General features: G+C 51.5%; 1 protein-coding gene across 1 annotated transcript; it reads right to left on the bottom strand.

The window, feature by feature from the left end:
• Nucleotides 1-17072: 17072 nt before the first annotated feature.
• LOC138191334 (caldesmon-like) lies at nucleotides 17073-19448 on the bottom strand. Its single transcript, XM_069138035.1, has one exon. It carries the CDS (start codon nucleotides 19446-19448, stop codon nucleotides 17073-17075), a length of 2376 nt encoding a protein of 791 aa, XP_068994136.1.
• Nucleotides 19449-26384: the final 6936 nt, after the last annotated feature.

The following is a 26384-nucleotide window of genomic DNA, read 5'->3' as shown; positions in this document are numbered from 1 at the left end:
TCGATTTGCTCGTATAACAGCCCCTCGCTGACTCTAGTAACCGTCTGTATGACTTCACGTTCTACCCCGTGAGTTGAGAACGGGTGGTCAACCTTGGGTTGGCGGGATGCGTGCGACGAGAAAGAGCCCGATTCTTCGTTAGAGCTAGGTTGTGTATAGATCGGAAGGATCTCTACTGGACCGTTGATACGTTTGATTCTGGCTTGTAATATAGCTTGCTTCTTAGCCTGTAGTCGTCGGCCTGCGCGATGTCTATTCTTACGACCGTGACGTTTACTGGACTTTGACATCTACCGATATAGAAAGGGGTGGGAGTTAATTAACTTGGAAAAGCTAGTTTTACAAGCTTAATTAAGTCAGCGTCTCCGCTAACAACCAATGTTAATGTGGGTAAAAGGGAATTACCTTGGGTTATTCACTGACTCTAGTTTTAGGTTCAAGAAATGAGAACTCGATGAAATAAATCTATGTGTTTAGTATATTGTTACAGATAATTCGAAAAAGGTACAATGTTTAGTATTCTAGTCGCGTATATTAAGAGTTTACGTTAAACAGAGCGCTTAAGCTATAGCGAATGTATACTAGTTCTAAACGTGCAAGTCAACTGTGCGACTCGTAGAGATTTACAAGAACTAGCGAATGTGTACAAGTTCTAAACGTGCAAGCTAACTGTGTAACTCGTAGAGATTTACAAGAACTCGACTGGTCTGCTTGAAGCGCGGATGAGAAGTGATGTCCAGGGTGCGAAGCGTCGACCGTCTCAGCTCTCGAGTGTCCTGGTGCGCATGCGCGGGGCGATGGTGCGCGCGCTGCTGGCCTGCCTTGACGCGCTCGGTGTCACGTAGGCGCGCGTGACGTCAGAGCCTTGGAATGCGGCTCTTTGTTGGCGGAGTCCCGTTAGGTCCGACCTGTTGCTGCCTGCCTGCGTGCACGTGTTCGGGGTCCGGCGCCGACTTGTCGCTGCCTGCCTGCTTGCACGTGTTTGGGGCCTGACGTCATGCTGTGAGGGTTGTCTGGTTTATGGCCCTGTTGTAAACCGGTCCCTGGCTAAGTGCGGGTCTGGCTTTCATCCCTGTTTATGGGGGTCGAGTAGAACAGGTTTTTCCCGCTCGACCCTTGGCCTTTGTTCTGAGTTGGCGTCGGTCCGTCGGCCTGGGCTGGAATTGCTTGGCTCAGTTTCTCCTCGGGTATCGGATCGCCGTGTCGATGTTTCCTCTTAAGTGCTTCTCGGTACTTGGGCGATTTATTGCTTCCGTCTGTTTATTGTACCGAGGTCCGGGGCTGTTTAGTCTAGAGCGTATCTTAACTATGCAAAATCTTATCTTTACTAGGATGAACGCTCAGCGGGTGTTTATGTTAGGGTTCGCCTACGAACCTTTGTTTAAGTGCTTCGAGTCCCGCTGGCCGCTCTGGTTACAGTTATTTATTTATTCTAACAAATGTGGTTATTCCTAAGAAGTGCACGTGGTCGAGCGCTGGACGTGCGGAATGTCACGTAGGCCTGCTGAAGGCGTATTTCGGATGAAGGGATAAGGTTTCCCTTTTGCGCGTCGATGACGTGTACTCCTTTTATGTAATACATATATGAGTATATTATATTTATGGGTAAGTTTATACGATTGTTTATTATATCGTTTATTTTATCATTCGTAATAAGACGGCATGATAATTATGAGTATGCATATGTATGTGTACATTCCTAAATAGCGCGATGTGCGTGTATTTCTCATAGTGTAGTATATGATGAGCGGGCGAGCCAAGATGGCGGCCTCTTAGCACGACTGTGAATATGGCTTGCTGCCTGGTGCTTTCTGCCGGGTACCCCATGTTGCCTTGCTCTTCGCTTATGAGATATTATAATGTATTCCTATATCTTAGGTATAATACAAGTATGTGTTATGCTAATAGTAGTATACTCGAGGTAAGAGAGCAACAGTTTTAGTATGATAATAGGAAAAATATATATATGGTAGACGTTCTTCCGGGGACGTCACAAGCTATCAATGAACTCGGGGACGACGCGCATTGCATTTTGCCCGACCGTGACCGTGCCCAACACAAGTCCCTACGGCCTCCGATCGACTGCGGGACGCCCTCCATCGCCGCCCGCTCCACTCCGACGATGCTTGTGTCAAGTCCACATTGCCACCGAATCACTCTCGGACGACGCGCATTGCCTCCTTCTCGACTGTGACCGTGCCAAACACGTGTCCCCACGGCCTCTGATCGACTGCGGGACGCCCTACATCGCCGCCCGCTCCACTCTGACGATGCTCGTATCATGTCCATACTGCCACTGATCGTGTCTGGGAGGACGCGCATTGCCTCCCGATCCACTGTGACCGTCCCCAACACGTGTCCTCGCGGCCTCTGATCGACCGCGGGAGGCCCTCCAACGTCTCCCGGTCCACTCTGACGATGCTCGTATCAAGTCCACACTGCCACTGATCGTGTCTGGGATGACGCGCAGTGCATCTTAATCGACTGTGACCGTGCCTAACACGCGTCCCCACGGCCTCAGATCGACTGCAGGACGCTCTCCAACGTCTCCTGCTCTACTCTGACGATGCTTGTGTCGAGTCCACACCGCCACCGGTGGACTCTGGGCTGACGCGCAATGCCTTCTGCCCGACTGTGACCGTGCCTAACGCGTGTCCCTACGGCCTCTGATCGACTGCGGGAGGCCCTCTATCGCCTCTCACTTCACTCTGACGATGCTCGTGCCGAGTCCCCAGTGCCACTAATCGACTATAAGACGACGCGCATTGCCTTTTGCTCGACGTTGACCGTGCTCGTGTCACTTCCTCACTGCCTCAGGTCGACTATGGGTCGGCGCGCATTGCCTTTTGCTTGACTGTGACCGCGCCTAACAAGCGTCCCCACGGCCTCCGATCGACTGCGGGACGCCCTCCATCGCCGCCCGCTCCACTCCGACGATGCTTGTGTCAAGTCCGCATTGCCACCGATTCACTCTGGGACGACGCGCATTGCCTTCTTCTCGACTGTGACCGTGCCTAACACGTGTCCGCACGGCCTTTGATTGACTCTAAAACGACGCGCATTGCTTTCTGCTCGACTGTGACCGTGCCCAACACGTGTCCCCACTGCCTCCGATCGACTCTGAAACGACGCGCATTGCCTTTTGCTCGACTGTGTCCGTGCCCAACACGTGTCCCCGCCGCCACCGATTGACTCTGAAACGACGCGCATTGCCTTTCGCTCGACTGTGACCATGCCTACCACGAGTCCCTACTGCCTCCGATCGACTCTGGGACGACGCGCATTGCCTTTTCCTCGACTGTGACCGTGCCTAACACGTGTTTCTACGGCCTCCGATCGACTTTGGGACGACGCGCATTGCCTTTTGCTCGACTGTGACCATGCCTAACACGAGTCCCCAATGCCTCTGATCGACTCTGGGACGACGCGCATCGACTTTTGCTCGACTGCGACCATGCCTAACACAAGTCTCTACTGCCTCTGATCGACTCTGTGACGACGCGCATCGCCTTCTTCTCGACTGTGACCGTGCCTAACACGTGTTTCCACGGCCTCTGATCGACTGCGGGAGGCCGTCCAACGCCTGTTGCTCCACTCTGACGATGCACGGTCACTGTCGAGCAAAAGGCAAAGCGCGTCGTCCGAGAGTCGATCGGAGGCTGTGGGGACTTGTGTTTGCCACGGCCACAGTCGAGCAGAAGGCAATGCGCGTCGTCCCAGAGTCGATCAGTGGCAGTAGGGACTCGTGTCAGGCAAGGTCACAGTCGAGCGAAAGGCAACGCGCGTCGTCTCTGAGTCGATCGGCGGGAGTGGAGACTTGACATAAGCATCGCTGAAGCGGAGCAGGAGGCGCTGAAGGGCGTCCCGCAGTCGATCCGAGGCCGCGAGGACACGAGTTGGGCACGGTTACAGTCGAGCAAAAGGCAATGCGCGTCGTCCCAGAGTCGATCGGTGGCAACGTGGACTTGACACGAGCATCGACAGAATGGAGCAGAAGGCGTTGGATGGCCTCTTGAAGTCAATCAGCGGCAGTGGGGACTCGTGTGAGGCACGGTCTTAGTCAAGCGAAAGGCAATGCACGTCGTCTCCGAGTCGATCAGAGGCAGTGAGGACTCGTGTGAGGCACGGTCACAGTCGAGCAGCAGGCAATGCGCGTCGTCCCAGAGTCGTTCAGAGGCAGTGGGGACTCGTGTGAGGCACGGTCACAGTCAAGCAGAAGGCAATGCGCGTCGTCCTGGAGTCGATCAGTGGCAGTGGGGACTGGACACGAGCATCGTTAGAGTGGAGCAGGAGGCGTTGGGGGGTGTCCCGCAGTCGATCTGAGGTCGTAAAGACGCGTGTTTGGCACGGTCACAATTGAGCAAAAGGCAATGCGCGTCGTCCCAGAGTCGATCAGTGGCAGTAGGGACTGGACACAAGTATTGTTAAAAAAGAGCAGGAGGTGTTGGAGGGTGTCCCGCAGTCGATCTGAGGTCGTGAGGACACGTGTTTGGCGCGGTCACAGTCGAGCAGAAGGCAATGCGCGACGTCCCAGAGTCGATCGGTGGGAGTGGGGACTCGACACGAGCATCGTCGGAGTGGAGCAGGAGGCGTTGGAGGGCCTCTTGCAGTCGATTCTGATCTGATTCTGATCCTCCGGGCCGCGAGGACACGAGTTAGGCACGGTCACAGTCGAGCAAAAGGCAATGCGCGTCGTCACGGAGTCGATCAGTGGCGGTGGGGACTCGACACGAGCATCGTAAGAGTGAAGCAAGGGGCGCTTGAGAACGTCCCGCAGTCGATTGAAGTCCGTGGGGACACGTGTTGGGCTCGGTAACGGTCGAGCAAAAGGCAATGCGCGTCGTCCCAGAGTCGTTCAGAGGCAGTGGGGACTTGTGTGAGGCACGGTCACAGTCGAGCAGAAGGCAATGCGCATCGTCCCGAAGTCGATCAGTGGCAGTGGGGACTGGACATAAGCATCGCTGAAGTGGAGCAGGAGGCGCTGAAGGGCGTCCCGCAGTCGATCCGAGGCCGCGGGGACACGGGTTAGGCACGGTCACAGTCGAGCAAAAGGCAATGCGCGTCGTCCCAGAGTCGATCGGTGGCAACGTGGACTTGACACGAGCATCGACAGAATGGAGCAGAAGGCGTTGGATGGCCTCGTGAAGTCAATCAGTGGCAGTGGGGACTTGTGTGGGGCACGGTCTTAGTCAAGCGAAAGGCAATGCGCGTCGTCCCAGAGTCGTTCAGAGGCAGTGGGGACTCGTGTGAGGCACGGTCACAGTCGAGCAGAAGGCAATGCGCGTCGTCCCGGAGTCGATCAGTGGCAGTGGGGACTGGACACGAGCATCGTTAGAGTGGCGCAGGAGGCGCTGGGGGGTGTCCCGCAGTCGATCTGAGGTCGTAAGGACGCGTGTTTGGCACGGTCACAATCGAGCAAAAGGCAATGCGCGTCGTCCCAGAGTCGATCAGTGGCAGTGGGGACTGGACACGAGCATCGTTAGAGGAGAGCAGGAGGCGTTGGAGGGTGTCTCGCAGTCGATCTAAGGTCGTGAGGACACGTGTTTGGCGCGGTCACAGTCGAGCAGAAGGCGATGCGCGACGTCCCAGTGTCGATCGGTGGGAGTGGGGACTCGACACGAGCATCGTAAGAGTAAAGCAAGGGGCGCTTAAGAACGTCCCGCAGTCGATTGAAGTCCGTGGGGACACGTGTTGGGCTCGGTAACGGTCGAGCAAAAGGCAATGCGCGTCGTCCCGGAGTCGATCGGTGGCAGTGGGGACTTGACACGAGTATCGTTAGAGTAAAGCAAGGGGCGCTGGAGGGCGCATCGCAGTAGGTCAGAGGCCGTTGGGAGACGTGTTGGGCACGGTCACAGTCGAGCAAAAGGCCTCTGATCGACGTCGGGACGCCCTTCACCACCTCCCGCTTTACTCCAACGATGCACGTGTCGGGTCCCCAGCTATCAATGAACTCGGGGACGACGCGCATTGCATTTTGCCCGACCGTGACCGTGCCCAACACAAGTCCCTACGGCCTCCGATCGACTGCGGGACGCCCTCCATCGCCGCCCGCTCCACTCCGACGATGCTTGTGTCAAGTCCACATTGCCACCGAATCACTCTCGGACGACGCGCATTGCCTCCTTCTCGACTGTGACCGTGCCAAACACGTGTCCCCACGGCCTCTGATCGACTGCGGGACGCCCTACATCGCCGCCCGCTCCACTCTGACGATGCTCGTATCATGTCCATACTGCCACTGATCGTGTCTGGGAGGACGCGCATTGCCTCCCGATCCACTGTGACCGTCCCCAACACGTGTCCTCGCGGCCTCTGATCGACCGCGGGAGGCCCTCCAACGTCTCCCGGTCCACTCTGACGATGCTCGTATCAAGTCCACACTGCCACTGATCGTGTCTGGGATGACGCGCAGTGCATCTTAATCGACTGTGACCGTGCCTAACACGCGTCCCCACGGCCTCAGATCGACTGCAGGACGCTCTCCAACGTCTCCTGCTCTACTCTGACGATGCTTGTGTCGAGTCCACACCGCCACCGGTGGACTCTGGGCTGACGCGCAATGCCTTCTGCCCGACTGTGACCGTGCCTAACGCGTGTCCCTACGGCCTCTGATCGACTGCGGGAGGCCCTCTATCGCCTCTCACTTCACTCTGACGATGCTCGTGCCGAGTCCCCAGTGCCACTAATCGACTATAAGACGACGCGCATTGCCTTTTGCTCGACGTTGACCGTGCTCGTGTCACTTCCTCACTGCCTCAGGTCGACTATGGGTCGGCGCGCATTGCCTTTTGCTTGACTGTGACCGCGCCTAACAAGCGTCCCCACGGCCTCCGATCGACTGCGGGACGCCCTCCATCGCCGCCCGCTCCACTCCGACGATGCTTGTGTCAAGTCCGCATTGCCACCGATTCACTCTGGGACGACGCGCATTGCCTTCTTCTCGACTGTGACCGTGCCTAACACGTGTCCGCACGGCCTTTGATTGACTCTAAAACGACGCGCATTGCTTTCTGCTCGACTGTGACCGTGCCCAACACGTGTCCCCACTGCCTCCGATCGACTCTGAAACGACGCGCATTGCCTTTTGCTCGACTGTGTCCGTGCCCAACACGTGTCCCCGCCGCCACCGATTGACTCTGAAACGACGCGCATTGCCTTTCGCTCGACTGTGACCATGCCTACCACGAGTCCCTACTGCCTCCGATCGACTCTGGGACGACGCGCATTGCCTTTTCCTCGACTGTGACCGTGCCTAACACGTGTTTCTACGGCCTCCGATCGACTTTGGGACGACGCGCATTGCCTTTTGCTCGACTGTGACCATGCCTAACACGAGTCCCCAATGCCTCTGATCGACTCTGGGACGACGCGCATCGACTTTTGCTCGACTGCGACCATGCCTAACACAAGTCTCTACTGCCTCTGATCGACTCTGTGACGACGCGCATCGCCTTCTTCTCGACTGTGACCGTGCCTAACACGTGTTTCCACGGCCTCTGATCGACTGCGGGAGGCCGTCCAACGCCTGTTGCTCCACTCTGACGATGCACGGTCACTGTCGAGCAAAAGGCAGAGCGCGTCGTCCGAGAGTCGATCGGAGGCAGTGGGGACTTGTGTTTGCCACGGCCACAGTCGAGCAGAAGGCAATGCGCGTCGTCCCAGAGTCGATCAGTGGCAGTAGGGTGTGACGTCCCAGACGCACTAGTCAACAAAAAAAAACAATTCTTAACGTTGACGCACGCGGAGCGACACTGCAATAACGGAGCCCTGTTTTATTTGAGGGACCCGGGCCCCCGCTATGGATTATATTCGTCGTTTAGGATGATATGGGGTAACGTAAATGAGCGTCTTACCTTTAGTCGAGGTAGATGGTCTCTGGTTCGGAGTCCAGGTCGATAACTTCCGGCTCTTCTACCCAGTCGTATACGGTTGGTACAGGGAACAGCTTCCTCCTAATGTCGATTTGCTCGTATAACAGCCCCTCGCTGACTCTAGTAACCGTCTGTATGACTTCACGTTCTACCCCGTGAGTTGAGAACGGGTGGTCAACCTTGGGTTGGCTGGATGCGTGCGACGAGAAAGAGCCCGATTCTTCGTTAGAGCTAGGTTGTGTATAGATCGGAAGGATCTCTACTGGACCGTTGATACGTTTGATTCTGGCTTGTAATATAGCTTGCTTCTTAGCCTGTAGTCGTCGGCCTGCGCGATGTCTATTCTTACGACCGTGACGTTTACTGGACCTTGACATCTACCGATATAGAAAGGGGTGGGAGTTAATTAACTTGGAAAAGCTAGTTTTACAAGCTTAATTAAGTCAGCGTCTCCGCTAACAACCAATGTTAATGTGGGTAAAAGGGAATTACCTTGGGTTATTCACTGACTCTAGTTTTAGGTTCAAGAAATGAGAACTCGATGAAATAAATCTATGTGTTTAGTATATTGTTACAGATAATTCGAAAAAGGTACAATGTTTAGTATTCTAGTCGCGTATATTAAGAGTTTACGTTAAACAGAGCGCTTAAGCTATAGCGAATGTATACTAGTTCTAAACGTGCAAGTCAACTGTGCGACTCGTAGAGATTTACAAGAACTAGCGAATGTGTACAAGTTCTAAACGTGCAAGCTAACTGTGTAACTCGTAGAGATTTACAAGAACTCGACTGGTCTGCTTGAAGCGCGGATGAGAAGTGATGTCCAGGGTGCGAAGCGTCGACCGTCTCAGCTCTCGAGTGTCCTGGTGCGCATGCGCGGGGCGATGGTGCGCGCGCTGCTGGCCTGCCTTGACGCGCTCGGTGTCACGTAGGCGCGCGTGACGTCAGAGCCTTGGAATGCGGCTCTTTGTTGGCGGAGTCCCGTTAGGTCCGACCTGTTGCTGCCTGCCTGCGTGCACGTGTTCGGGGTCCGGCGCCGACTTGTCGCTGCCTGCCTGCTTGCACGTGTTTGGGGCCTGACGTCATGCTGTGAGGGTTGTCTGGTTTATGGCCCTGTTGTAAACCGGTCCCTGGCTAAGTGCGGGTCTGGCTTTCATCCCTGTTTATGGGGGTCGAGTAGAACAGGTTTTTCCCGCTCGACCCTTGGCCTTTGTTCTGAGTTGGCGTCGGTCCGTCGGCCTGGGCTGGAATTGCTTGGCTCAGTTTCTCCTCGGGTATCGGATCGCCGTGTCGATGTTTCCTCTTAAGTGCTTCTCGGTACTTGGGCGATTTATTGCTTCCGTCTGTTTATTGTACCGAGGTCCGGGGCTGTTTAGTCTAGAGCGTATCTTAACTATGCAAAATCTTATCTTTACTAGGATGAACGCTCAGCGGGTGTTTATGTTAGGGTTCGCCTACGAACCTTTGTTTAAGTGCTTCGAGTCCCGCTGGCCGCTCTGGTTACAGTTATTTATTTATTCTAACAAATGTGGTTATTCCTAAGAAGTGCACGTGGTCGAGCGCTGGACGTGCGGAATGTCACGTAGGCCTGCTGAAGGCGTATTTCGGATGAAGGGATAAGGTTTCCCTTTTGCGCGTCGATGACGTGTACTCCTTTTATGTAATACATATATGAGTATATTATATTTATGGGTAAGTTTATGCGATTGTTTATTATATCGTTTATTTTATCATTCGTAATAAGACGGCATGATAATTATGAGTATGCATATATATGTGTACATTCCTAAATAGCGCGATGTGCGTGTATTTCTCATAGTGTAGTATATGATGAGCGGGCGAGCCAAGATGGCGGCCTCTTAGCACGACTGTGAATGTGGCTTGCTGCCTGGTGCTTTCTGCCGGGTACGCCATGTTGCCTTGCTCTTCGCTTATGAGATATTATAATGTATTCCTATATTTTAGGTATAATACAAGTATGTGTTATGCTAATAGTAGTATACTCGAGGTAAGAGAGCAACAGTTTTAGTATGATAATAGGAAAAATATATATATGGTAGACGTTCTTCCGGGGACGTCACACCCCCCTCCTTATTTGAAGGAAATAAGTTTTATTTCCGTAAAAGATCTTAGCGGCGTTATTAGACCAAGTTAAGATCTTTTGCTCTCTGTTGTGCTCTTTCCTCGAGCTTCTTCAACTCTATGTCAGAATTCAAGTCTAAATTTTCTGGAAAGTGAATTGACTGTGACGGAACGTGGTAAATTATTTTATTCAGTGGTTCCGTCTGCTCCTGGGCGTCAGTCGTCATTGGTTGATCGGTCTTTTGTCCTCGTAGGTGCATTAACAGATGCGTCACCGAGTCCCACAGTGAGGCTATCAAGTGGTAACTGCATCCATATGCTGTGTGGAGCGTGTAACCATGTATGCATGTGTCGATTAAGAATTTCAGCAGTGCCCACACGGCCCAGATCCCCCATATTCCTCCGACAACACTCCCGAAGGTGGTGAATCCAGTAAATAGTCTTTTTGCCGTTGATTCTGCTATTCGCGTTAGAGTCTTTTCGTCTAACAAGTTATACATATTGATTGTTCCCGTCCCGATGGTCTCGCCTCGGGCGCCTCTGGATATGGTGTCGAGTAGTGCAGGTTTTTCTGCTGGAAACATGATGTGTTCCCGTAATTCTTGCAATTCCTCCTCAGTGTAAATTCCGCTTGATCCCAGGGGTCCAGGATTACTATATTTCCAATTCATGTTTGTCAAGGGCTTGAGTTTCTGCGGTACCTTGGCTTCGGATGCCCTAGGTGTGAACTTGTACCACGTCTCTTCTACCTTAAACATTGGCGGCACGACCTCGTTGCAGCTCCTCCTGGTTCCGGTCTTCACGAGAATCCTCGATTTGGGTCGCAGGAACATGCTCTCATTTTGGTGATTCACAGGAAGATCATTGTAACATTCTGCCGTCTTGCGGAATTCCACTTCTACTGGGATGCATTTCATAATATAGATTACTTCGCCGGCTATTGTTGCAAAATAGCCGGGGCCCTTCATTAGGTTAAAGGCAAAACTGTCAGGTGATAATTCAGCGAGATTTAATGCATTTTTCAGCACCTGTTGTTCTAATTTACATTTCTGCTCGATCACGTCCCTGTATAAGTTGGTGGTCTGCGTTCTGATGTGTTTTTCTACATAAATGAATTTTGAATTGATGTATGAAAAGATGTCGATGTTTGATACTGCTAATCTTGATCGTTGTTTGAAGACTTCCGTTGGATTGGTCTCAAAGATAAATAGACGGGGGTGCTCTGTGTTTATGATTTTATAGCCGCAAATGGTGGCTCTGGACCTTTCCATTAGCGCGAAGGTTGTGTCACCCGTCTGTAGCGAGTAAACGGTTGGAGAGTCCGTCGCGTTCGTTCGGTCTGCGTATCCCGTGTATAGTACGTCATATTTGTCAAATTTACATTCGTCGAGGGGCGTTGTTGTCCAGTAGGTATGGCCACCCTCATCGTCGATGCACTGCCCGTCTCCAAAAGGGCAGGTTGTTCCACTCTTCAGCAAAATTTGATTGTTGGAGATCTTGACGTTCGCCGTGTACGAGTAGACCGAAATCTTGATTACTGCCTGCACGACAGCGCTTTCCCACTGTCCATAACCGTCATTGTAATATTGCCCTTGGCAGGTACCGTCAGAGGTAAGGCTGCCGGCCAAGGTGGCGTCGCGTAGCGTCGTTACGTTTGTTGGGATCTCGACCAAATGCGTCTGTGACCCGAGGGTTAGCGTACCTGTGCGATGTAGCGTCTCGCATGCTTCCCTTGAGATTCTTGGAAGGTAAGCCTTTCTTCCTCCGTCGGTCACCGAGTTGTGTGAAAATTGTCCGCATCGATAAACTGTTCTGTCGATCTCCACTTTGCATTGTAAGACTTGCGCCTGTTTGTATTCCGTGAGTTGGAGCAATTGTATAAACGTTCGTTCGTTTTGTGTCTTGTCGTGTTCCAAATCACATTGGTCGATGTCTAGTAGATTTATAGTTGTTACGTTAAGGGCAGCTCCGCCACAGTCATACCCGATTAATGCATGGGCCCCCTTCAACCAACAAATGGTAGTGAGGAGTACGAGGACGGACCTCATGGCTGGGGTTTGCATTGACCCTGTAACGTATGTCATAATACCTATAAATTCTGACGTCTACTCCTAAATCTGCTTAGTGTACAAAATTATACGGCGTCTTTGAACATCTGACTGCCTACATAGTTAACAATTGGGCCGGAGACGGTGTACTTGGACACTTCGCCGTCCATGCCTTTACCTACGTATGTGTACGCTTCGTTCAGGTCTGGGTGAAATAGCACTGATATGTGGGTTTCGTCCGGGCGGGCGAAAAACACATCTAATACTTGATCTACTATGCCTCTTTGGCTGCGAATTCTTTTATAATACGTTCTGTAGTCGCCTTCACCCAAATCTGTTATTTTTATCATTTCCCTAAGTAATGACTTGAAAGCTTCATTGGCCTTAAAATATAGTGTTATTGTAACCTTGTACATTATGATTTTAATGTTTGTGACTGGGTATGGTAGTGTCTGCGGCTTTTCAATGAAAACTACTTCGAGATGATCGTCTTCCTCATTAGCCGGGAGCTTCATTATATTATTGTGTTCTTACTTTCTAGTGATTCCTGTGGACAGAATAATAAAGGATAGGTGCGATTATGCCTTTGCCTTTTTCAGTTTGTCCAGGTGGACCACCCTAGTTCTATTTTCAACAAGAATTTTTACATTATTACTGGGAAGAACTTCTATTACTTCGTGCGGACCAGTATAATGGTCAGCGAATTTGTTCTTTCTGGGCTCCTTTAGGAGGAACACCAGATCTCCTGGTTTTAATTGTAGCAATTTGATTTTATTATCATAGTAACGTTTATACTTGTGTTTTGCTTGAGTTAAATTCTCTGCTGCGAGAGTCTGTATTTCATGGAGATTTTTACATAAATCTAACAAGTAGCCTTCGTACGTCCTATCTGATATGGTTTCTATTGCTGCGTAGCTCGAGGGCACTCTTGCCTCTCGGCCGAACACTAATTCGTACGGTGAAAACCTTGTGCTTTCATGAGTACTGGTATTATATGAAAACATTGCTAACTCTAGCCACTCGTCCCAGTCGTTCTTGTCCGTAACGAACTGCTTCAAATATTCTATTAGAACGTGGTGTGACCTTTCAATCGAGCCATTTGACTGCGGGTGGAAAACTGTGGTCCTGTTTTGTGTTATTCTAAATCGCTTTGTGATCGCCTTCATCAGTGAGCTAGTTAAATTGGCGCCCTGATCCGTGAGGATATGACGGGGTGCGCCGTAAATACAAATGAAGTTTTTTACCAAGCCATCAGCGATTGCCACCGAGTCGGTTTCTTTCAACGGGATTGCTAGCGAGTATTTGGTGAGGAGGTCTTGGATTGTTAAAATATGACTATTTCCTCGTTCTGTAATGGGCAGAGGGCCCACAACGTCCATGGAGATTTTTTCAAAGGCGGCGTCAGGAGTATCTGTTATTACCATTGGTTGCTTATGCTTTACTCGCGTGAGCTTCCTAGTGGCGCACTGCCAACACCTGCCTATATAATCTTGTACCTGGCGTTTCATATTCGGCCATGCGTACTTTTGTCTAATTCTACGGTAAGTTTTGGTCACCCCCTTGTGACCCCCTAGCGCAGATTCATGATTTTCTTGAATAATTCCGGCCCTAAGCTCCTCCGCCGGAGTTTGAATCAAGTCTTCGTAAATAGTCAGCGTGCAAGGACAATCGCTGAGTGCGATTTTTATCCTATTTAAAATTTCCTTCCACGAAATATTATCTATGAATGCTGTTCTGGCTAGTGCTATTTCTGCTAACTCTATTTCCATAATTACGTCTAACAGAGATGCCAGAGCTTCTTTAAATATTTCTCTGTCGAGGTGTCTTTTTGTTGATTCTTTGATTGGCAAACATATAATGTTTCTATTGTCCTTTTGCATTAGCCTAGCTCTTCCTAGTGCTAAGTCCTCTAATTTTGGTATCTTGAATTTACTGAATAGATCGTGCGCTCCGCGGTCTATAGGTTCACCCTGCTGCGAGACGAAACAGACCATGTTCCCTTTATGAATTGATAAGTTCTCCTTACTCCTAGTGATCTTTAATTCGGGGTCTGCAGCGAGCTCGTAGGGCTGCGAACCTGGTTCTATGATTTCGTCGGAGTCGCTTACGTCGCTGTCGACGCATTCATGCTCGTTACCGTGCTCGGAACCTGAATCTGAGTCTTCATCAGCATCGGTTGCTTGATTTTCTACAGGGGTGTCCTGGCCTATTACGTCAAAGGCTTTGTCCCTGTGATCTAAACTCGTCGACGCTTCCGGAAGGGAAATTCTACTGGTGTCCCCCCCTTTCTCCTGCTCCATCGTTTCGACTATAGGGTCTAAACCCGTGCTTTGATATGGGGGCGGCTCGTTTCCGAACTGTCCCAGAGGTGAACTTTCCCGATTGTCTGTCGAGGTTGGCTCAGTGGTCTCAACGTTGGGTGGAGGCAAAGCGTATATATGTATCTTGAAAGGTTGTTTGAACACCTTGTTGATTAGTTTTATTACGGTCTTCCAGGACAGTTTGTCAAGACCACAACCTATCCTGGGCATCGCGAGACGATAGTCTGCATTTCTTTTGCACGTGCGCCTGAGTTGAATCAGGGCTTTTTCTAGATTTTTCAACGTAGGCTTATCGTTGCTACGTTTTTTTGTTATTAGATAATAAACGAACCGCCTGCCCACCTGAAGCTGAGCCACTTCACCTACCTTGGCGTTCTGTTGTTTCAGTTCGTCAAGTCTACCAAATTTCTCCCGGAATTGCACTGCGATGCCGGCTCCCATATGCAGGTCCTCAGCTACGCAATGCACCAGCGAGAAATTTTCATCTACTGTAAATAGGTCTCCTGTCATTTCGGTCGTGACCGGAGGTAGCTCGAAAATGTCTTCGTTTGTGGTGTCGGTCTCGTCTGTCGTATCTAACTCTAGTGTCTGTATGATCGCGAGTTCGGGGTCCAACGGGGCTGGATCCGTATCGTCGACCGGATTTCTGGAGAGGGCGTCGGCGTTCGTATTCGCACGCCCCTCCTTATATTTTATTGTGCACTGAAACTCAGCTAGGAGGGTCTTCCACCTAATGAGTCGTGCACATGGGCTTTTATTTTTATGAAACCATGACAAGGCTTTTTGGTCAGATATTACGGTAAATTCTCTGCCGTAGAGGTACGGTCTAAAGTAATTCACGCACCAAACTACTGCTAAAAGTTCCTTCTCGAACGTAGAGTAATTTTTTTCGGCTGATGTTAACACCCGTGATACGTACGATATAGGTAAATCTTTCCCAATTTCTCCCTGACTCAGGACACCCCCGATTGCATAACCGGACGCGTCCGTTGTGACCAGGAAAGGTCGCTCGAAATCTGGGTACTGCAGGATCGGTTTCTCGCATAACCTGTCGCGTAAAAACTCAAAAGCTGATTGGTGTTGTTCTTTCCATTCGAAGCTTTCCCCTTTTTTGAGAAGGTTAGTGAGCGGTTTCGCGATCTTAGAAAAACCCGGTATGAACCGTCTGTAATAACCTGCTAGCCCTAAAAATTGCTTGATGTTCTTAGCATTTTTGGGAACTGGAAATTTTTTCACGGACTCGATTTTCTTTGGGTCCGGTTCCACACCTACGTCGCTGATCACGTGTCCTAAGTAAGTAACCTCGTGTCTGAGAAATTCACACTTGTCTGGTTGTAAGGCTAGGTTTGCCTTCCGCAATCTACTCATTAATCGCGTGACTTTTCGCTCGTGTTCTTCTAAAGTAGACGCGTATATTACTATGTCATCCAGGTATACGAACAGCTCTATGCCCTGCGATCCTAACAACACTTGGTCCATTAGTCTCTGGAAAGTAGCTGGCGCATTCTTCAGCCCGAATGGCATACGCGTGAATTCATAATGCCCGTGCGGTGTCGAGAAGGCGGTTTTGGGAGCGTCCTTCTCGTCCATTTGTATTTGATGAAAGCCCGATGCTAAATCGAATACCGAAAAATACCGGGCATTCCCTAACTGGTCAAGGATTTCGGTGATGTTGGGCAACGGATATGCGTCACCTATCGTTTTTTCGTTCAATTTACGATAATCTATCACGATCCTCCATCTCTTATTTCCCTTCGAATCGGCCTTTTTCGGTACGATCCAAAGTGGCGAACTGTAAGGCGATACCGATGGCTTGATTACGCCATTCTGTTCCATTTCGGTCACCTGCCTAGCTATTTCGTCCTTGTGGACGGGCGGAAATCTGTATTGCTTAGTGTGCACCGGTAGGTCATCGGTGGTAGCTATTTTATGTTTCATGACACCTGTGCATCGGAGCTTGTCGTCCGGCAGATGAAAGACATCTGCGTTTTCTCGAACTATCCTGGCTACACTGTCTTTTTCCTCATCGTTAAGATGATCTAATCTCAATAATTTCGTAATAGTTTCGGAGCGTCTAGAGAGTTTCTCGTAGGAGTCAGTAACGTCTGTTATCGAACATTTGTTTATGGTAATGTGTTCGGTCTCCCCTAACGGTATTGCTTCGCTCGTATCCAACAGTTCTACGGTGGGGACTGGTATAAGTTTGTCCTCCTCCGTGGTGTTTACCGCGCGGATCGTTGCCCTACCTCCGTCATCCTTAACAATAGCGTTCCCTATATAGACTCCCTTGCAACTGTCAAGAAGGGGTACATATCCTTCTTTGATACTATCTTCACTAATTTTAATAGGGAAGGCTATGTTCGTACGCTTGGGCACGAGGACGGTTTCTCTATCATTAAAATAAACGGCTTTGTTCAGTACTTCGAGGCATTGGTCCGCGTAGTTAACATTGGCTTCGAACTGGGTAAGGAAAGCTGACCCTAGGATACCGTCACTTTTGATGGGAAAGGTATTCTCAACTACGTGAAAATCCGTTTTGAAACCAAACATTTCCAATTCCGTTGCTCCTAAACTATAGTGTGGTACGTCTCCTATTCCTATAATAGTGATACGCCTCTTGGGGTTCACTTTACGAAAGTCCTTTACATTAGAGGCCTTTACGATATTGGCCTCCGCTCCCGTATCTATCATGAAGTCTATTGCGGTTTTCGTATCTTTGGAATCTAAGTTTACTGTAGGTATTTTTCCTTTTAAGTAGAGGCAGATGGACCTGTTTCCACCTCCTCTGTCTCTATGGCATTGGCCCTTGTTACTCGGGGGCTGCCAGTGTTCCCCGAGGGCCCTGCTCCGTTTCCCGAGTTGTTTCGGCTAATTGTTTCATGGTATCTACGTTTACGGCATTCGTTGTATGAATGTCCTATGCTCTTGCAGTAGCTACATTCGACTACGTTGGTATTTCGCGCTGTCGACTGTTGGCTCGACGGCGGTTTGTTTTTGTAACAATTTGCTGTGCTGTGGGTCGACCGCCCGCACAGCGTACACGATTCTCTATTTTCCACGGGTCTGCTTACCGCGGGTCTCCTAATCGCTCGGCACTGATCGGTTAGGTGATTACTACGGCCGCAATGTTTACACGGCTCTGCGTTATTACTCTCGGCCCTGCTCGCGCCGCGGCTCCTAGCCCGATCTCTATCTAATTCTAATGCCTTGCTGGCATCTATAGCCCTTTCGTAGGCTGTCTTCAGGTTGGAGTAACCTTTGATCAATACTGCATTCCGGCAGTCGCTCGGTAGTCCGCCGACAAATGCCTCGCAGACTTCCTCATCTAACCTGATTATCTCTGCATTGGTTAGCTCGCGGTTCTTTCTTCGTTCCGCTTCTATTAATCCCGTTTTTATGTCGCGGGTTCTCCCTATGTAATCTAGCACGTGTTCATCAGCGTATTTATACAGCTGACCAAGCTCTCCACGGTAATGATTCGCGGATCTAATGGGCGCGAATACTTCCGTGAGTTTATCCAAGAGTCCTTGCAGGGTTGCAAAACTCTCGTCTTCGATTACTGCGTATGCTCGATCGGCGAGCTTGCTTCTGATGAGGCGCGTGAGGTACCCCTCCAAGCTGGGTGTTACCATCTCGAGTGCCCTCTTGCACGCCCGATTAAACTGCATTACGGTGATGTTTTTCCCGTCAAATTTTGGGACTACCGCTAACGCGTCTTTAACCGATATGGATTGCTCCGCTAACGGCAGAGTAGGAGGAACGGGTGCCTGCTCGGCGTTAACGACTTGAGTAACTTGGGGGCGGGTGATTCCCGAGATCTTATCCTTCAGGGCCTGCTCCCTTTTCTTTAACTGTTCCTCGCGCTCAGCTAATTTCCTCCTTCTCTCCCGGTACGGATCTGCTAACGCGGCCTGGTACGCGAGTTCTTGCTCCTGCAATTCTAATTCGCGCTCCCAAATCTCTTGCTCGCGTAATCGTATTTCTAAGTCCTTATCGAGGACTAATTCTTCCGGCACGCCTGGCTCACCTAATTCTTGAGGTCCCAGGTCCGGACCTGCTATTCCTCCGCGTAGATTTTTGAGTTTCTCGCGGTTCTCTTTTTGAATGCGTCTGATCAACGCTTCTCTAGCTAACGCTTCTGCTTCTAAATTCAAATCTTCATCGTCAGTTGGGACGGAAACCACTGACTTTATTGAAATGTGATCATTTTCTGAATTGAGGGCGTTTCTACCAATCGCTCCTCTGCTGAGTGGATCAGGGCGGTAACTGTCCACAGGGTTAGGTTTTTGAGGCGCCACGGATTTTCTTAAGTCGCCTTTCTTTCTTTCTGCCTTCTTTTTGAAGTGCAGAATTTCTGCTTCTAACCTTAATTCATCCTTACTCCGCGTACACACTGGACCGGGTTCCTTAAATGTAGCGTCTGTGGCTAATTCTATGCTTTGGGTAACTGCCCTATCTGTGCCGCGTGAATTTTGCGCTACGAGAAGTTGTACTTCCCGATCTATTTCTGCCTTCTTACGGAGAAGTTCGGACAGCTGTGTGTCCTCTACAGGACCTAACCGCGGTTCATCCATTTTCGAACGGCCCGTCGCTTCGTTAGTGTCCCTAATTTTAACGTCTGTCACGCTCGCGGAGAGCTGTGCAGGATTTTTAGAATCGTCTACCTTGCTCGTTTTGAACTGCGTAGGATATTTGATTTCTTCTACTATGCCTTTTGTTGGCTGTGTAGGATGTGGTACGTCTTGCGCGGGGCCCTCGGTCGGGTTGTGCCGCTGCGTTTTTGTATTTGCGTTCGCGATTTCTTTCGCCTCGAGCTCGGCGAGCCTGGCAAGTTTCTTTTGAACTTCTTCGGATAACCCCGCGTCTTTACTCGATTCAATCGCGCGCTGTTTTTTCTCTAATTCAGCTTCTTGTTGTCTGAATTGTTCGCTAAGATGTTTTGACTTCTTATCTATTTCTGCTTGACGTTCCTCTAACGCTTCTTTTTCTTTTTGGAGCCTCTTTTCCTTATTGGAAACCTCCTGTTTTATGAATTCTATATCGGTCTCCGTATATTTAAGTTGTAAGCTATCATCTACTGATGCGCCGCTTTCCTTTTTGCTACCTGTTCTAGTTTCGATAGGCATATTGGTTTCGCGTGTGAATCTTTATCCTATTTATAGAAATAATCTCGAGCGTGTGGAGTCCCCGTGTGATTCGCTTTTATTGTATTTGTCGAGCGTTATTTCACGATTCCGTCCGTAGTTTGTGCGTTCGTCCCGATCGCGTTCTTTGCGGCTGAGGTGAGTTTTCTTGCTACTCCCGTTACGCGTGTGTTGCGAAGTTCGGTTCACTGTCTTTGCTACTTTCGCGGATCTCGTCTTTAATAACTCGCACCGATTATTTTTAGTTGAATTCGGATTTTAACAAAATCAATTTTTAAACGAATCCCACCGCTGCCACCAGAAATTTTATTGCCTGTGACGTCCCAGACGCACTAGTCAACAAAAAAAAACAATTCTTAACGTTGACGCACGCGGAGCGACACTGCAATAACGGAGCCCTGTTTTATTTGAGGGACCCGGGCCCCCGCTATGGATTATATTCGTCGTTTAGGATGATATGGGGTAACGTAAATGAGCGTCTTACCTTTAGTCGAGGTAGATGGTCTCTGGTTCGGAGTCCAGGTCGATAACTTCCGGCTCTTCTACCCAGTCGTATACGGTTGGTACAGGGAACAGCTTCCTCCTAATGTCGATTTGCTCGTATAACAGCCCCTCGCTGACTCTAGTAACCGTCTGTATGACTTCACGTTCTACCCCGTGAGTTGAGAACGGGTGGTCAACCTTGGGTTGGCTGGATGCGTGCGACGAGAAAGAGCCCGATTCTTCGTTAGAGCTAGGTTGTGTATAGATCGGAAGGATCTCTACTGGACCGTTGATACGTTTGATTCTGGCTTGTAATATAGCTTGCTTCTTAGCCTGTAGTCGTCGGCCTGCGCGATGTCTATTCTTACGACCGTGACGTTTACTGGACCTTGACATCTACCGATATAGAAAGGGGTGGGAGTTAATTAACTTGGAAAAGCTAGTTTTACAAGCTTAATTAAGTCAGCGTCTCCGCTAACAACCAATGTTAATGTGGGTAAAAGGGAATTACCTTGGGTTATTCACTGACTCTAGTTTTAGGTTCAAGAAATGAGAACTCGATGAAATAAATCTATGTGTTTAGTATATTGTTACAGATAATTCGAAAAAGGTACAATGTTTAGTATTCTAGTCGCGTATATTAAGAGTTTACGTTAAACAGAGCGCTTAAGCTATAGCGAATGTATACTAGTTCTAAACGTGCAAGTCAACTGTGCGACTCGTAGAGATTTACAAGAACTAGCGAATGTGTACAAGTTCTAAACGTGCAAGCTAACTGTGTAACTCGTAGAGATTTACAAGAACTCGACTGGTCTGCTTGAAGCGCGGATGAGAAGTGATGTCCAGGGTGCGAAGCGTCGACCGTCTCAGCTCTCGAGTGTCCTGGTGCGCATGCGCGGGGCGATGGTGCGCGCGCTGCTGGCCTGCCTTGACGCGCTCGGTGTCACGTAGGCGCGCGTGACGTCAGAGCCTTGGAATGCGGCTCTTTGTTGGCGGAGTCCCGTTAGGTCCGACCTGTTGCTGCCTGCCTGCGTGCACGTGTTCGGGGTCCGGCGCCGACTTGTCGCTGCCTGCCTGCTTGCACGTGTTTGGGGCCTGACGTCATGCTGTGAGGGTTGTCTGGTTTATGGCCCTGTTGTAAACCGGTCCCTGGCTAAGTGCGGGTCTGGCTTTCATCCCTGTTTATGGGGGTCGAGTAGAACAGGTTTTTCCCGCTCGACCCTTGGCCTTTGTTCTGAGTTGGCGTCGGTCCGTCGGCCTGGGCTGGAATTGCTTGGCTCAGTTTCTCCTCGGGTATCGGATCGCCGTGTCGATGTTTCCTCTTAAGTGCTTCTCGGTACTTGGGCGATTTATTGCTTCCGTCTGTTTATTGTACCGAGGTCCGGGGCTGTTTAGTCTAGAGCGTATCTTAACTATGCAAAATCTTATCTTTACTAGGATGAACGCTCAGCGGGTGTTTATGTTAGGGTTCGCCTACGAACCTTTGTTTAAGTGCTTCGAGTCCCGCTGGCCGCTCTGGTTACAGTTATTTATTTATTCTAACAAATGTGGTTATTCCTAAGAAGTGCACGTGGTCGAGCGCTGGACGTGCGGAATGTCACGTAGGCCTGCTGAAGGCGTATTTCGGATGAAGGGATAAGGTTTCCCTTTTGCGCGTCGATGACGTGTACTCCTTTTATGTAATACATATATGAGTATATTATATTTATGGGTAAGTTTATGCGATTGTTTATTATATCGTTTATTTTATCATTCGTAATAAGACGGCATGATAATTATGAGTATGCATATATATGTGTACATTCCTAAATAGCGCGATGTGCGTGTATTTCTCATAGTGTAGTATATGATGAGCGGGCGAGCCAAGATGGCGGCCTCTTAGCACGACTGTGAATGTGGCTTGCTGCCTGGTGCTTTCTGCCGGGTACGCCATGTTGCCTTGCTCTTCGCTTATGAGATATTATAATGTATTCCTATATTTTAGGTATAATACAAGTATGTGTTATGCTAATAGTAGTATACTCGAGGTAAGAGAGCAACAGTTTTAGTATGATAATAGGAAAAATATATATATGGTAGACGTTCTTCCGGGGACGTCACAAGGGACTCGTGTCAGGCAAGGTCACAGTCGAGCGAAAGGCAACGCGCGTCGTCTCTGAGTCGATCGGCGGGAGTGGAGACTCGACATAAGCATCGCTGAAGCGGAGCAGGAGGCGCTGAAGGGCGTCCCGCAGTCGATCCGAGGCCGCGAGGACACGAGTTGGGCACGGTTACAGTCGAGCAAAAGGCAATGCGCGTCGTCCCAGAGTCGATCGGTGGCAACGTGGACTTGACACGAGCATCGACAGAATGGAGCAGAAGGCGTTGGATGGCCTCTTGAAGTCAATCAGCGGCAGTGGGGACTCGTGTGAGGCACGGTCTTAGTCAAGCGAAAGGCAATGCACGTCGTCTCCGAGTCGATCAGAGGCAGTGAGGACTCGTGTGAGGCACGGTCACAGTCGAGCAGCAGGCAATGCGCGTCGTCCCAGAGTCGTTCAGAGGCAGTGGGGACTCGTGTGAGGCACGGTCACAGTCAAGCAGAAGGCAATGCGCGTCGTCCTGGAGTCGATCAGTGGCAGTGGGGACTGGACACGAGCATCGTTAGAGTGGAGCAGGAGGCGTTGAGGGGTGTCCCGCAGTCGATCTGAGGTCGTAAAGACGCGTGTTTGGCACGGTCACAATTGAGCAAAAGGCAATGCGCGTCGTCCCAGAGTCGATCAGTGGCAGTAGGGACTGGACACAAGTATTGTTAGAAAAGAGCAGGAGGTGTTGGTGGGTGTCCCGCAGTCGATCTGAGGTCGTGAGGACACGTGTTTGGCGCGGTCACAGTCGAGCAGAAGGCAATGCGCGACGTCCCAGAGTCGATCGGCGGGAGTGGGGACTCGACACGAGCATCGTCGGAGTGGAGCAGGAGGCGTTGGAGGGCCTCTTGCAGTCGATTCTGATCTGATTCTGATCCTCCGGGCCGCGAGGACACGAGTTAGGCACGGTCACAGTCGAGCAAAAGGCAATGCGCGTCGTCCCAGAGTCGATCAGTGGCGGTGGGGACTCGACACGAGCATCGTAAGAGTGAAGCAAGGGGCGCTTAAGAACGTCCCGCAGTCGATTGAAGTCCGTGGGGACACGTGTTGGGCTCGGTAACGGTCGAGCAAAAGGCAATGCGCGTCGTCCCAGAGTCGTTCAGAGGCAGTGGGGACTTGTGTGAGGCACGGTCACAGTCGAGCAGAAGGCAATGCGCGTCGTCCCGAAGTCGATCAGTGGCAGTGGGGACTGGACATAAGCATCGCTGAAGTGGAGCAGGAGGCGCTGAAGGGCGTCCCGCAGTCGATCCGAGGCCGCGGGGACACGAGTTAGGCACGGTCACAGTCGAGCAAAAGGCAATGCGCGTCGTCCCAGAGTCGATCGGTGGCAACGTGGACTTGACACGAACATCGACAGAATGGAGCAGAAGGCGTTGGATGGCCTCGTGAAGTCAATCAGTGGCAGTGGGGACTCGCGTGAGGCACGGTCTTAGTCAAGCGAAAGGCAATGCGCGTCGTCCCAGAGTCGTTCAGAGGCAGTGGGGACTCGTGTGAGGCACGGTCACAGTCGAGCAGAAGGCAATGCGCGTCGTCCCGGAGTCGATCAGTGGCAGTGGGGACTGGACACGAGCATCGTTAGAGTGGCGCTGGAGGCGTTGGGGGGTGTCCCGCAGTCGATCTGAGGTCGTAAGGACGCGTGTTTGGCACGGTCACAATCGAGCAAAAGGCAATGCGCGTCGTCCCAGAGTCGATCAGTGGCAGTGGGGACTGGACACGAGCATCGTTAGAGGAGAGCAGGAGGCGTTGGAGGGTGTCCCGCAGTCGATCTGAGGTCGTGAGGACACGTGTTTGGCGCGGTCACAGTCGAGCAGAAGGCGATGCGCGACGTCCCAGTGTCGATCGGTGGGAGTGGGGACTCGACACGAGCATCGTAAGAGTAAAGCAAGGGGCGCTTAAGAACGTCCCGCAGTCGATTGAAGTCCGTGGGGACACGTGTTGGGCTCGGTAGCGGTCGAGCAAAAGGCAATGCGCGTCGTCCCAGAGTCGATCGGTGGCAGTGGGGACTTGACACGAGTATCGTTAGAGTAAAGCAAGGGGCGCTGGAGGGCGCATCGCAGTAGGTCAGAGGCCGTTGGGAGACGTGTTGGGCACGGTCACAGTCGAGCAAAAGGCCTCTGATCGACGTCGGGACGCCCTTCACCACCTCCCGCTTTAATCCAACGATGCACGTGTCGGGTCCCCAGCTATCAATGAACTCGGGGACGACGCGCATTGCATTTTGCCCGACCGTGACCGTGCCCAACACAAGTCCCTACGGCCTCCGATCGACTGCGGGACGCCCTCCATCGCCGCCCGCTCCACTCCGACGATGCTTGTGTCAAGTCCACATTGCCACCGATTCACTCTCGGACGACGCGCATTGCCTCCTTCTCGACTGTGACCGTGCCAAACACGTGTCCCCACGGCCTCTGATCGACTGCGGGACGCCCTTCATCGCCGCCCGCTCCACTCTGACGATGCTCGTATCATGTCCATACTGCCACTGATCGTGTCTGGGAGGACGCGCATTGCCTCCCGATCCACTGTGACCGTCCCCAACACGTGTCCTCGCGGCCTCTGATCGACCGCGGGAGACCCTCCAACGTCTCCCGGTCCACTCTGACGATGCTCGTATCAAGTCCACACTGCCACTGATCGTGTCTGGGATGACGCGCAGTGCATCTTAATCGACTGTGACCGTGCCTAACACGCGTCCCCACGGCCTCAGATCGACTGCAGGACGCTCTCCAACGTCTCCTGCTCTACTCTGACGATGCTTGTGTCGAGTCCACACCGCCACCGGTGGACTCTGGGCTGACGCGCAATGCCTTCTGCCCGACTGTGACCGTGCCTAACGCGTGTCCCTACGGCCTCTGATCGACTGCGGGAGGCCCTCTATCGCCTCTCACTTCACTCTGACGATGCTCGTGCCGAGTCCCCAGTGCCACTAATCGACTATAAGACGACGCGCATTGCCTTTTGCTCGACGTTGACCGTGCTCGTGTCACTTCCTCACTGCCTCAGGTCGACTATGGGTCGGCGCGCATTACCTTTTGCTTGACTGTGACCGCGCCTAACAAGCGTCCCCACGGCCTCCGATCGACTGCGGGACGCCCTCCATCGCCGCCCGCTCCACTCCGACGATGCTTGTGTCAAGTCCGCATTGCCACCGATTCACTCTGGGACGACGCGCATCGCCTTCTCCTCGACTGTGACCGTGCCTAACACGTGTCCGCACGGCCTTTGATTGACTCTAAAACGACGCGCATTGCTTTCTGCTCGACTGTGACCGTGCCCAACACGTGTCCCCTCCGCCTCCGATCGACTCTGAAACGACGCGCATTGCCTTTTGCTCGACTGTGTCCGTGCCCAACACGTGTCCCCGCCGCCACCGATTGACTCTGAAACGACGCGCATTGCCTTTCGCTCGACTGAGACCTTGCCTAACACGAGTCCCTACTGACTCCGATCGACTCTGGGACGACGCGCATTGCCTTCTCCTCGACTGTGACCGTGCCTAACACGTGTTTCTACGGCCTCCGATCGACTTTGGGACGACGCGCATTGCCTTTTGCTCGACTGTGACCATGCCTAACACGAGTCCCCAATGCCTCTGATCGACTCTGGGACGACGCGCATCGACTTTTGCTCGACTGCGACCATGCCTAACACAAGTCTCTACTGCCTCTGATCGACTCTGTGACGACGCGCATTGCCTTCTCCTCGACTGTGACCGTGCCTAACACGTGTTTTCACGGCCTCAGATCGACTGCGAGACGACGCGCATTGCCATTTGCTCGACTGTGACCGTGCCCAACACGTGTCCCCACTGCCACCGATCGACTTTAGAACGACGCGCATTGCCTTTTGCTCGACCGTGGCCGTGCCCAACACGTGTCCTCACTGCCTCCGATCGACTCTTAGACGACGCGCATTGCCTTTTGCTCGACTGTGTCCGTGCCCAACACGTGTCCCCGCCGCCACCGATTGACTCTAAAACGACGCGCATTGCCTTTTGCTCGACTGTGACCATGCCTAACACAAGTCTCTACTGCCTCCGATCGACTCTGTGACGACGCGCATTGCCTTCTCCTCGACTGTGACCGTGCCTAACACGTGTTTTCACGGCCTCTGATCGACTGCGGGTTGACGCGCATTGCCATTTGCTCGACTGTGACCGTGCCCAACACGTGTCCCCACTGCCTCCGATCGACTCTAGAACGACGCGCATTGCCTTTTGCTCGACTGTGACTGTACCGAACACGAGTCCCCGCTGCCTCTGATCGAGTCTGGGACGACGCGCGTTGCCTTCTCCTCGACTGTGACCGTGCCTAAC

Source organism: Neodiprion pinetum, unplaced genomic scaffold, assembly GCF_021155775.2.
Source record: "Neodiprion pinetum isolate iyNeoPine1 unplaced genomic scaffold, iyNeoPine1.2 ptg000101l, whole genome shotgun sequence".
Lineage (NCBI taxonomy): Eukaryota > Metazoa > Arthropoda > Insecta > Hymenoptera > Diprionidae > Neodiprion > Neodiprion pinetum.
This window is presented reverse-complemented; position numbering and strand designations above follow the sequence as displayed.

What these genes read in the sequence shown, in the direction of transcription:
- LOC138191334 (XM_069138035.1), bottom strand. Translation starts at nt 19,448, where the DNA reads ATGCCTATCGAAACTAGAACAGGTAGCAAAAAGGAAAGCGGCGCATCA.